General features: G+C 33.9%; 1 protein-coding gene and 1 long non-coding RNA gene across 2 annotated transcripts; both read left to right on the top strand.

Annotated features, from left to right (window-relative positions):
* Positions 1-651: 651 nt before the first annotated feature.
* On the top strand, positions 652-2,334 carry LOC114164668. Its single transcript, XR_003599580.1, has 3 exons — positions 652-869; positions 978-1,048; positions 2,078-2,334. It is a non-coding gene; the product is annotated as an uncharacterized LOC114164668 (long non-coding RNA).
* Positions 2,335-2,763: 429 nt separating this feature from the next.
* LOC114162496 (vacuolar protein sorting-associated protein 45 homolog) lies at positions 2,764-12,350 on the top strand. The gene is made up of 13 exons (XM_028046410.1): positions 2,764-3,406; positions 4,061-4,262; positions 4,370-4,449; positions 5,104-5,331; positions 5,632-5,757; positions 5,850-5,930; positions 6,029-6,170; positions 6,666-6,844; positions 8,773-8,928; positions 9,234-9,341; positions 9,436-9,557; positions 11,419-11,550; positions 11,935-12,350. The coding sequence occupies exons 1-13, from the start codon at positions 3,317-3,319 to the stop codon at positions 11,990-11,992; spliced, it is 1,704 nt and encodes a 567-aa protein (XP_027902211.1). The 5' UTR covers positions 2,764-3,316; the 3' UTR covers positions 11,993-12,350.
* The last annotated feature ends 428 nt before the right edge of the window (positions 12,351-12,778 follow it).

The following is a 12,778-nucleotide window of genomic DNA, read 5'->3' as shown; positions in this document are numbered from 1 at the left end:
GTCATTTTGAAAATTTTCTTTTATTTCATGGTATACGTTGAAAATGATTATTTTTAAGGTAATGAGAAAATAAACAACTTTAATATTTTAATAAAATCAAATTTATTATATACATGAATGAGGAAACTGAATAATTATTTTAAGAAAGGGTGAAATACAGTAAAAAAATGGAAGGATGTATAAATTCATAATTCTTAGAAAATTTGTACAAATATAAGTAAATTTCTGTCTCATTATTTCTCATCTTTATTGTTTTAGTTTATTTTAATATATTTGATTTATAAAATAACTTTTTTTAACTATTTTTCTAGAAGTTTCATTTGTCCTAAATTATCAAATAATTATCAGTTACATTCTATTCCGATAAAAACATTTTCATCAAATAAGAAAATATTTCTTACTGTAACTTTTTCAAATAAAAATATTTTACTATTGTAATTGGTATAATTAATATTTTTTAAGGTATGCACCATTTGAATACGCACATAACATTACAAATATTTAGTATTTGTTTTTTGCTATATTTTTTAGAGATAAAAGAAAGAAAAAAGAAGAAGAAAAAACAAAAAAAAAGTAAAAGGCAATTTTGTGAATGAAGACTACTTATACATAAAGACTTTGTTTGTGAGACCCACTTCATATCTTCTCTTTTCTTTCCCTCTTTCCCTTTTAGTCTCACCTTATCATTGCTGCCACACTCACAGAACAACACAATTTCACTTCACCTTCTCCATTCGGTTTTCTCTGCCATCTCTCTAAACTAGTGAATTGAAGCTACCATTCTAATTCACTCTCCAATTCTGCAGCAGCAAACGAACTTGGACCCAGGCAGAAAACTTCTCCCATCATTGAATTCCCTCTTCATCCATGTAAGTTAACTCCAGTTTCCCTTTTCTCTTCAATTTCGAATTCGGGAATTCCATCTGTGCTAAGTCAATTTAGGATTTACAATCTCACCCTATGAACCTGTATTTCAGCTCCCTAAGTTGTGCGTTTGGAGGTGCTCACTGTTATAAAAAGGGGTCTTGCTTGTGAGTAAATTCTAGAGGTAAGGAAAGCTAATCGAAATTCTTCTCATTTAAACCGTGAATCGTGTTTGATTGAAGCTTTGTGTGCTAAATTGATGTTTGAAACGCATGTGTGGATGTTTGATTGTTGCTTGCCATGAATTCAGTGCTCCTGCATATGCATATGGGAACAGTGGAGTAACCTGGTATTTTCGCCTAGGTGGGTGGTTCTCGCCCAAGCGAAAACACCAGAAAACCCACCCCTGTTCCTGCGCGAAGTCTCGCCTAGGTGAGCTGGAGTCGCTTAAGCGAAAGATACTCTTGTCTAAGCGAACCAGTTTAGCCTGAGCGAGAGTTCGTCCAGTTTTTAGTTTTTTCCACTGTTAGGACCTCGCTTAGGCGAGACTGACTCGCCTAAGCGAGATGGCTTCTCGCCTGGGCTAGAATGTCTAGCTTAAGTGAGAGTCACTGTAGTGGGGCACCTCAACTTCTATTTTAAAGAGTAAAATGATATGTTCTAATGTGGTTTTGTCCAAATAAACTCTTATATGCTTGAAATGTCATTATTAATGTATTGTGTGATGAAATTGGATGAATACGAGTTATAAAGAGTGGTGGCTGGAATAGAATTTCAAGGAAAATTCAGGTGAACTTGTTAGTGTGTGTAAGGACGTGTGGAATCCATATTGGTTGGTATCCTGAAACTCCAATAATCATTCATGCTCAGATAAAGCAGAATGGATTATGTCGTGAGGAGTAGCAGGAGGTCCTAGTCTTTGGACTTGATCAAGTCCTAGACGCGAAGGGGACTTATCCTGGGAACGGTCGGGTGATAACTACTGCAGAGTCTGGGAACCGTTACAGGTGCAAGCCACCAAGAGCTCCATTGTCACTTACACAATCTGGATATCGAGTCTAGAAATTATACTATTGAACTATGTGTTATGAATGATGTTTATGTTGTGAATTGTATTATTTTCTCTTATTTCAGTTAGCTTACCCTTTTGTTTATGTTTGCTTGTCCTTATGTGTTCTCCTTTGCAATGATCACCCATGGTTGATGTGAGCAGAGCCGAATCCAGATGATGATGCCCCCCTTTTGAGCAAGAATTGATCCTTACTCAATGCTGTTATAGTTTTGGGCCAGATTTTGTAGAGTTTTAACTTGACGCGTAGTTTAGGCATTCTTCTTCTATCTACCCTTGACTTCCATGGATTGTATGGCTATTTTTGGATGACTGTACCAGCGGTATATACTTATGTGTATATGACTGTTATTCCTACTATCTACTATGCTTGATCATAATATAATATTTTTTATTTGATAGCTTGAAGAACTATTAAATGAGATGCTACATTGTTTGATCAAGGAATGAAATTAAGAGAGTGGATATGAGTAACAAATGAAATAAATATAAAATTGTTTGAATTAAGAAAAATGATATAATTTGAATGGAGTTGATAAAAAAGTTTATATATGATAAGATATATATAATAAATTAAAAAAATATTTTTTAGTTAATAAAATTAAATAATTATTATTTGAGAATAAATATAATATAAATATTTTATTATTATTATTATTAATATTATTATTAATTTTTATTAAAATATCAATTTATTTATATTATTATTAATTAACATAATAATAATAATAATATTATTATTATTATTATTATTATTATTTTTATTATTATTATTATTATTTAACATATTAAATGCCCCTTTTCTTCTTCTTCTTCCTCTACGTATTAAACAATCGTCATTCCCCTTCTCCAGCCAGCATCATGGTCCACCACAACCAGTACCAAGGACGACCACCAACAGATTGAGCTCCACTACTGACCAGTATCTGCCTTCATCGATGGACACAGAAGCACACACAAAATCTCTATTTTAAAGTCAAATGTTTTAGGGTCAAATATGTAATTGCATAATAAATGTATAATATTTCCCTTCTTCTCTCTCCATCGAACTGAAGATGTTTCGTACCCTCTTCCCGCAAATCTGTCTCACCCTATTACTCCAAATCTACTGAAACAAACGCGCGCGCCTTCAACTCGCTTTCCTCGTCTACAGAAACACCTAGAAACAAACACAGCGTAAAAGGGTAATTACTCTACCAAATTGCGATCCATTCATTGCTTCCATAAAAGGCTGCGTTGGAGCGAAGTCGTTCGTCGTCCTCGATCATGGATCTGAATTGTGAATTGTGAACTCCGAATCCCTGCTCTCCCGTGCTCCTTGATTCGCCCTATCAATTTGTCTCCACGGAGAGATTCAAGTCCTACACGCACACACAACACAAGATGGTGGTAGCTTCCTCCGCGCGTGATTATATCAACCGCATCTTGCAAGACATCTCCGGCATGAAGGTTCTAATCCTTGATTCACAAACGGTACGCTGCACCTTCCCTCAATGATCTTCCATAATGTTGGGAAATCCGATCAGAATATCATCCTGTTGATTTTCTTTTCCTTTTTTCTTTTTAAATAAAAAGCACTTGTGTTGCGCACAGTTGGCTCGATTTTTCGTCTTTGTTTCAATATTTTTTCAATTTTCGCTGAGTTTTAGACAATTAATTGCCACTAGACAATTAATTGCCACTCGTGATAATTCGAATTATTTGTTTATTGGATTGGGATCATTGTGCAGTGCCGGTGAGACTCCGCATTACATGTATGTTTGGTGTGTTTACATATATCTATGTATTATGTATGTATATATGTATTTTTCATCAAGGAAATAAAATGATGAGGCTCCCTACCTTCAACAATTATAATGGATTGATTTATTTTATGATATAGTTCTCTACTAACATTAGGTTTTTAAATTATAGCGTTGATACAATTGTGTAAAGTCACTCTCTGAGTTTTTATGGCCTAGAAACTAAAGAATTATGATCTGGCTTATTCTACTTTGTTTTACTTTATCAAAATCATATGTCAACTTGCCAAACAGACTTGGTTAGTAGAATCTATTTTGCTTGTCCTTGTTAAGGAGGAAAATGGTGTTCTGAAGTCGAATCTACTTTTTTGGCAAATTGATGCAGATTGGTGTTGTGAGTGTTGTGTATTCACAGTCAGAGCTTCTCCATAAAGAAGTGTTTTTGGTTGAATTGGTAGATTCTATTTCCGAGTCGAGTGAATCGATGTTGCATCTCAAGGCCGTTTACTTCCTTCGACCTACATCAGAGAATATCCAGTTTTTGCGCCGCCAGCTGGCTAGTCCTAGATTTGGAGAGTATCACCTATGTAGGTTCTTTAAATTTTATGCTTGAATGTTAGATAAGCTGTGGTGCAGTACATCCTTTAGAATTTAATTTTTAATTTTCCCTTGTTAATTAGTAATGCTTTCCCAGTTTTCTCCAACATATTGAAGGACACTCAGATTCACATTCTTGCTGATTCCGATGAACAGGAAGTTGTCCAGCAGGTTCAGGTAGCTGTTTATGCATGCACTGTACTGCAATTTTTATTTTTTTCCCCATTTGGACTCGAGACTTTACTATTTTTGATAGTTTCTGAACTTTGTTGGAAGTCCCACATCAACTAGAGATAAGACCAATTCACAATATATAAATGGGTGCAAACCTCACTTTACAAAGTGGTTTTGTAAGGTTGAATTAGGCTTAAAGTTCACTTCTTAATATGATATCAGAGTCATAGAGCCTATCCTAATAAAATTTGTTGTTTGTTGAGTCTATTAGTTCACCCGCTATTGGGCCGCTATCAATCCTCCCATTAATATTTGGTTATATTAAGGTTGAGTTAAACTTAAAGTCCACTTCTTAAGAAACTCATTTAATTTTTTTGTGACATGCTTGTCTGAGAATACATTTTAAAATAGATATGAAAATTACACATCATTTGATTGTATCACAAAAGTATTACGAGTTTGCATGAAAAAAATCCTGGATGTATCAAGAAATGATATATGCCACTTTATTGCCCCTCCTATCCTATGATTGCATACTATTGCAGTCTTTATCTGAAAAATGGCTCCATATTTGTTGATTATGAAGCCTTCAACCCCTCCCCCCTACCAACACTCTGTGTTGAAAACTTTAATTCTGATACAATTGTTGTCCTGCAGGAGTTCTATGCAGATTTTGTTGCAATTGATCCTTATCATTTCACTTTCCATGTGCCTTCACATTACATATATATGCTCCCAGCTGTGGTAGACCCTTCAACAGTGCAACGATTTTGTGACCGAGTTGTTGAAGGGCTTGCAGCTGTTTTTTTGGCACTAAAACGCAGACCAGTAATTAGGTATCAAAGGACATCTGACATTGCAAAAAGGATAGCACAGGAAGCAACTGTGAGTTCAAGTCCCCTTTTCTAATTCACTGCATTTTCTTTTATGTGAAATAATTATATTTGTATGTTAGAAATGCAGTTGTCAGTTTCTACAATGTATTCAAACTTTTATACCTTCATCATTCATATGATTCTGAATCAGCTCTTTTCTGAGTGTGTGTGTACTGCTGTGCACACAGTAATCTATATGTTATTTAGGCTGGCATTTTAGCTATGCATGTATCACAACATGCCATATTTATCATTATTGATTGTGCTGGCATATTAGTGAAAGCTAATTTACATTGTTGGGCTTGAACAGAAACTGATGTACCAAGAGGAAAGTGGTCTTTTTGACTTTAGGCGAATGGAAGTTTCTCCTCTGTTGTTAGTTATTGACAGGAGGGAGGATCCTGTAACCCCATTGCTAAATCAATGGACTTATCAGGTATCTGGGATATTAACAAAAGTCTAGTGCATATAATTTAATAAGTTGTTCATTCATATAAGAAATGCTCACTGTGGTGTTATACCGTACAGGCTATGGTTCATGAATTAATAGGAATCCAAGACAATAAAGTGGACTTAAAATCCATTGGTAAATTTCCAAATGATCAGGAGGTTAGATACATTTCTTACACATGGTGCTTGTGTTAAGTGTATTGCAGTACATAATTTGTGCCCATTGAAAAACAATTTTTTGCTATTTCTTGTTACAGGAGGTTGTGCTGTCATCGGAACAAGATCCCTTTTTCAAGGCTAACATGTATGAGAATTTTGGAGATATAGGTATGAATATCAAGCGAATGGTTGACGAATTTCAACAAGTGTCAAAAAGTAACCAGAACATCCAAACAATAGGTTTGTATTTTTTCATCCTCTCACATCAGAGTAAACTTTTCTTCAACAATTGCACAGACAAAAACTTATGGTTTAATTACTCTTTTGGTTTCTGTTTTTGTCCAAAAATGTCAAGTTAGTCCTCCATTTTTTTTGGTCTCGATTGTTAAAAATTGATGCAATTTGGTCTTTTTTCTTACATTTCTTGAAGCATATCAATGATTTTTTATTAAAATTGATATTAGGATTATGTTAATTACTCCAACAAAGCAAACCATCCTTAGTAACAATTTAAATTTTGATGAAAAATCCTTGATCCATTTCTAGAAATTTAATGAAAAGGATCAAATTGCTTCAATTTTTCAAGAAGCGGAACCAAATTGTGTCTAAAGAACTGAAGGACTAACTTGACATTTCTGGACGAACTCAGAGACCAAAAAAGTAATTAAACCAAAACTATTTATACTAGGTGGCATTGTATAAAATTCACCGATTTTATGATTTTACTCTTGACAGAGGACATGGCTAAATTTGTTGATAATTATCCTGAGCACAGAAAAATGCATGGAAATGTGACAAAACATGTTACTTTAGTAACCGAAATGAGCAAGATAGTTGATGAGCGAAAGCTTATGTCAGTTTCACAAACAGAACAGGAGTTGGCTTGCAATGGAGGACAAGGAGCTGCTTTTGAGGTATATATTATATAGTCTTAATTTATTGAAACATTCTCCTTTGATTTTGCTCAATTTTCATAAATTCTTGTAGGGCCATGGAGTAAAGCTTAAATTGATTTGTTAGTCCTGGGACTGCTTTGAAATATTTAAATAGGTCCATACTACACTTTAAATTTGGGTCCTTGAACTTATAAATAGTTTTCTGTTGGGTCTAGGTTCTCATAGAAACCAAATTGAAAAATAAGAACTGGAAGTATTATTTTTATGGAAGTAGTGACTGAATCAGAGGAATGATGAATGATCCTCTGTTACAAAACGTAAAGTATATGAGGATTGAAATTTTGACTATAAGTTTGATAGAGACTAGGGTATTATGGGGTGCCTAAGCCTCATATTGAGTAATATCATATACTCAGTTGAGTACATAAGTGGCTTGGTCTCTTTAACTGCTAGCATTTAAGGGAGGGTTTCTCAAGCACTTGGAAGCTTATCAATATGTATTAGCGCTGATTTTCAATATAAGTGGAGTGGGCCATAAAAGTTGAGTGAAGTTTCACATAATGCAGTGCTTAAGTCCCAAATAAACTTTTATAGGATGCTAGGTGTACATTTATAAGTCACTTGATTCTCACCGCCTTTAATAGTTAGTATTTAAGGGAGGGTTCCCTTAATACTAAGGTCCTTATTAGAGCCAAACTCTTTCTCACAACACAAGTGTAAGAAATAAGAAAAGTGAGAACCTTTGTATTAGAGATATGATTTGATTATATTAAAGGTATAAGAGATATAATATTGATGGAGATCAGCTCATATCAATCAGAATCTGTTTGAGATCAGCACATATCAATCAGAATCATTCAATTCTTATTCGTACACCCCATGACAGGATTTAATGTAAATAAAATCAATTATTATTTTCTTATTTAGGTAGAGCATTTATAGGGAGAATTATTTACCTGATTTCAGGGATACATTGGTGTATAGATTGACTCCCTTGTATTCTATTTATACCCTTTTTTGTATTTTTCCCAAATCAGAAAATATATATGATATTTGCAGATTTGATAGGGAAAGATGTTTCTAGATACTTTCCATTATTAAGTATTGATTTTATTTATTATTATTATTGTAACTCTTTTTCATTATAAATAAAAATACTCATGTGCCAACACAAATAATTCATTGTATTCCTTCTCGGTTAATCTCTCTCCACTCATCAGTGCTTTGAGAAAAATTAGTATTTGGTCTAGTGGACTGGGAGAATCCCGTCAAAAACAAGTTGAAGAAATGAAGAATCCTTCTGAAAGTTTTCTATGTACATTATAACTTGCTTTTCTTGTGCTCTGCACATGGGACTTGGTGCAGTATTTCTTTCGGCAGTTCTGAGAAATCAGAAAACTAATCTATGATAGTTTTTCATTTCAGTTCAAAGATTTGTTAGAACGTGCATGTTATCCCTCTTGTGATTAGTATAGCTTCTATCTTCATTAACTTCATATGATACCCTGAGAATTCAGAATCTACATATGTTTTCCCTCATAAGTTAAAAGTATCAACAATCAACAGTTAAGTATAAGATTAAACAAATCCTTGAAAAATATGTCTTTATTAGTTTGGTTTCATTTGCCCAAATAATTCATATGTCACAACAAACACGTATGGTTTATGAAACAATCTTGTTAGTTCAACCTCACGACCACCACATAAAATGTTTTCTTTTTCTATTTTTCCTTGCTACTTTTTGGATCTACAAATATTAATTGTCTATACATTAGTTTTTGTTTGTGGGGAATTTGAACCCATGACCTATCCTACCCTTCTTCCATTTACCACCAAGTCAACCTTGTATCCCTCTATTTTTAGTTGTTAATTGGCTATACATCTATTGATGAATGCTTTAAAACACCAGAGGTGATAAGTTGTGTTTCTAATGTAATCTTTTGCAGGCAGTGACAAATCTACTAAACAATGAAAGTGTATCAGATCTGGACCGACTACGGTTAGTCATGTTGTATGCTTTACGATATGAGAAAGATAGCCCTGTTCAATTAATGCAGCTCTTCAACAAACTGGCTTCCAGATCTGCCAAGTACAAACCTGGGGTAAACTAATTTAAGCTGTTCCTTTTCTTAAATCCATTATTCTCGTGCAAGCATATCTGAATATCGTCCTTAAACCTTACAAGAACATGCACTTTTTAATCCTTGGATAATTGAATAGTGACGGTGAAACTTTTCTTCCTGTGCTATCTTTCCATGCCACTGTCTTTGGATTCTGAAAGTATAATTTGCATTCAAATGGACTCAAATTTAAATTTTGAACAGCATACAGATGGGTGCCACTGTTGTTTCTGATATAGTTACACAAGAAAGTTACTGATATTGATATCTTTATTATGGTGCAACAGCTTGTCCAGTTTCTTCTGAAGCAAGCGGGTGTTGACAAGAGAATGGGTGATCTTTTTGGAAATCGAGATCTAATGAATATTGCCCGTAACATGGCTCGAGGTTTGAAGGTAAGCATAGAAATATGATCATTGTATCATATCCTTAGTAGTCCAATCCATGTCTTCATGCTTAAAAAAACTTTCATTCTGAGTTTTTGAGCAGGGTGTTGAGAATGTTTACACCCAGCATCAGCCTCTTCTGTTTCAAATCATGGAAAGCATTGTCAAGGGGAGGTTGAGAGATGTGGACTACCCATTTGTTGGAAATCACTATCAACAGGGAAGGTTTGTTGGTATTAAATATAAGTTCCTCACTATATCTTATTTATGAATTTCTAGATGTAATTGTGTCTATCCAAAAGTGATGCTACTACATTGTTGCCTGATTTCTAAATAATGTGGTATTAATTGACACGACTCTACAAACTTCTCAGTTTTTAGTACTGACTATTTATCAAATTGATGTATTTAGTTACTCTTTTTACTTGTACCTCTCTCTATTATAAATAGATTACCCTATGTGTGGTTTATACATAAGGGAGATTAATCTCAATCCCTATTTTCTTTATTCTCAACAGTCTACAATGTAATGTGGCACCGCTTATGTGATAACTTGTATCGGAAATCTATCATTTAACAGGGTGTCACAGGCCCCACTTTGGGGTTCGCTATATTGAGCTTTGAGAGCAAATTATTACTTGAGTATTTTTTGTAGTGAGTCCACACACTTGATGAGTACAAGATTCTGCAATTCTTTCAGCATTATACTCTAAGTGTATTTTATCCATTGTACAGATGCTATCTCCGAGGGAAGACAAATATTAATTCCCGTTCTTGCTATTCATAAGAAGTTTGAACTGACTTAATCTGCGTGGTTACCTTGCAAGACTTCTGTGATGTGGTAGTATTGACATCACATGATTTCATATCGGCAGCTTTGGTCTATGATCTATACTTTTAATAATACCCTCTCACAGACCTGTAACTTATGCATTCTGTTAAATGTGTTGTGTTCAACTAACAGGTGCCAGAGTAAACTATATTTTTGGAATTAATCTGATTAGTTATCTGATAATTCTATTGTAGTTCCATCAGAATTTTATGTGCTGCATTTTAAAAAAGATTATTTTGAAGTTCAGAAATTTTCAATTCAAAGTTCTGTTTAATGTTTGTTCCATATCCCGAGTCCCTCACGAATAATCTGGGAAAGGCTTTTTGATCAGTTCTATTAGACATCAGGAAGCATTGAATACAATTAGACCTTTGTAAGTGTATTATAGGAAAAATGGTCAAAATAGGAATTAAACCTATTTTGTTAGGAATCCAAATATGAATTGGAAGTCTCACAAGTAAAAATAGAAAGTTGAGTGATATACAAGAAAAAAAAAAAGACCCACGGACATTGAGTCTTGTATGGAAAACTCAGACCTCCTGGTGGTGAATCTCCCTGGTCTATCCTACTAAAAGTTTGCTACCTCTAGTAGTTAGGATCAAGGGAAGTGTATTAAGATAAATGGGTGCAGAAAAGTATGTTCTGTGGTGGTAGAAACCTGTAGTAAAATCCAAGTATGAGTTGAAAGTCCCACATTGAGTAAAAATGAAAAAATTGAGTGTTATATAAGAAAACAAAAATGACCCACAAACATTGAGAGTTAAGGTTGTGTTGAAAATAGTGTCAAGTCTTTTATATAGGTAACTCATATCTCATTGGTGGTGAATCTGCCTAGTCTATCCTACTAAAACTTTCCCAAATATTTTATCTTTTGGCCTATTAGTTAGGATTTCTGATGAGTTAGTTTCTGTTTTAGGAGTTACAGTGATTTTAGTTTTTAACAAAATTGGTACCCCCAACTTTCTTTAAATAGGATCTCTGTTGTTGAAGAGGAGATATTTTCTTTTAGTTAGCCACAAACTGGACAGATTCCAGTGTGAAAGGAGGAATCTCTTGTGTACGTGATTTCTTTCAAAAACACAAAAAAAAAAAAATCAGGGATGAAAAGCCTTATCCATCTGTCATCTCAGAAATTCTAACAAGTAGACATAGAGTGCATTTGTAATATAAGTTTTTAATTTTAATTATTAGCCTTTATTATCATAGAATTAGTAAATAATCCAATTGTGTTATTGACGACTATATGAAACGCAGGCCACAGGATGTAATCATCTTCATTGTTGGTGGGACAACTTATGAGGAGTCTCGGTCTGTTGCTTTACAAAATGGCAACAATACCGGCATTCGGTTTATACTTGGTGGCTCTTCTGTTCTTAATTCTAAAAGGTATGATTTAGTCATAAAGATAGTTTGGATTTGATTAGTGGAGATGTTCACTTTTGATTGTGCTCTTAATTTAACATGACAGAATTGGTATTAGTTTTTTAATAACAGTTCCAATGTTATCTTCTTTAAGTAGTCGTCATAGTTTGGGCCAATAAGTCGATTGAAATATTGCATGAATTGAGTTATTGGCCTAGGTTTAAGTGATAAAGTTTATTGCGCTGGTCTTAAATTTGCCTTACAAATGTATGCTTTGTTGTTATATTTGATTATTCATTGGTTGGTTCAGGGTGCTTTAGTTAACTGCAAAAACATTCAACTTGCTCTACACTATGTGAAATTCTAAATTTCTTAGCAACATAGATGTTTTTCTTTTTGAAATTACAGGTTTTTAAAGGACTTGGAAGAAGCTCAAAGGGTAGCTCGCTCTAGCACCACTGTTTGAACATCACAAAGAGGGTCTGAGCTATAAGGAAATTCTCCATGGAAAGAAAACTCACAAGTTAGCCACCATGTTTGGAGTTGCAACCAAGACCAAAAACTCTATAAAAACATAGCAAACCCCCTATTTTATTATTCAATTCCCTATCTTAGATTCTTGGACTTCTCTCTAGGATTTCTCTTGCACTTTCACTTGTAATATTTTTATACTAGAGAGACACAGGGAAAGGGCAGCAACTCTTAGTATTACTTGTTAAAATCAACATGAGTTGTTGAACTTCCTTGCATTAGGATTAGATGTAGCTAGCTCTCTGAATCCCAACACGTTTTCATATCATCGAGTTATTTGTTGTAAACTTTAAGTTCTGGATTATATTACTATTTTACAACCAATATGTTTTAATGACAAATCCAAATTGAGTATAGTTTTCAATAAAGATCGATCAAATCCAAGTCGATACGATATTTGGTACTACAATCGATCCGGTGCATTTGCTTGTGTGTTTACTCTAATCTAGAGGTTCATCAATTGTCACATTTTCATTCATTGAGAATCAATTTACGAGCTCAAGGTCAATTCAAGATTGATAGATTCTCTATTTGTTTTGTTCTTGAATTTGTGGTTCATCTATTTACATTTTCCCTTCTTGTTTATGCAATTTAATTTGTGCTCTTTAACTTTCAATTGGTTAATGTTCTTGCTATTTAATTTTCTTGCTCTTTAATGTTCTTGCACCTTAATTTTCTCTATACAATTTTGTTCTTTACATTTTTTTTTTCAGCAACTATA

This window comes from Vigna unguiculata, chromosome 9 (assembly GCF_004118075.2).
Source record: "Vigna unguiculata cultivar IT97K-499-35 chromosome 9, ASM411807v1, whole genome shotgun sequence".
Classification (NCBI taxonomy): domain Eukaryota; kingdom Viridiplantae; phylum Streptophyta; class Magnoliopsida; order Fabales; family Fabaceae; genus Vigna; species Vigna unguiculata.
This window is presented reverse-complemented; position numbering and strand designations above follow the sequence as displayed.

What these genes read in the sequence shown, in the direction of transcription:
- LOC114162496 (XM_028046410.1), top strand. Translation starts at nt 3,317, where the DNA reads ATGGTGGTAGCTTCCTCCGCGCGTGATTATATCAACCGCATCTTGCAA. An exon ending in GGATAGCACAGGAAGCAACT is followed by an intron (nt 5,332 to 5,631) that starts GTGAGTTCAAGT and finishes GGGCTTGAACAG; the next exon opens with AAACTGATGTACCAAGAGGA. An exon ending in TAAATCAATGGACTTATCAG is followed by an intron (nt 5,758 to 5,849) that starts GTATCTGGGATA and finishes TATACCGTACAG; the next exon opens with GCTATGGTTCATGAATTAAT.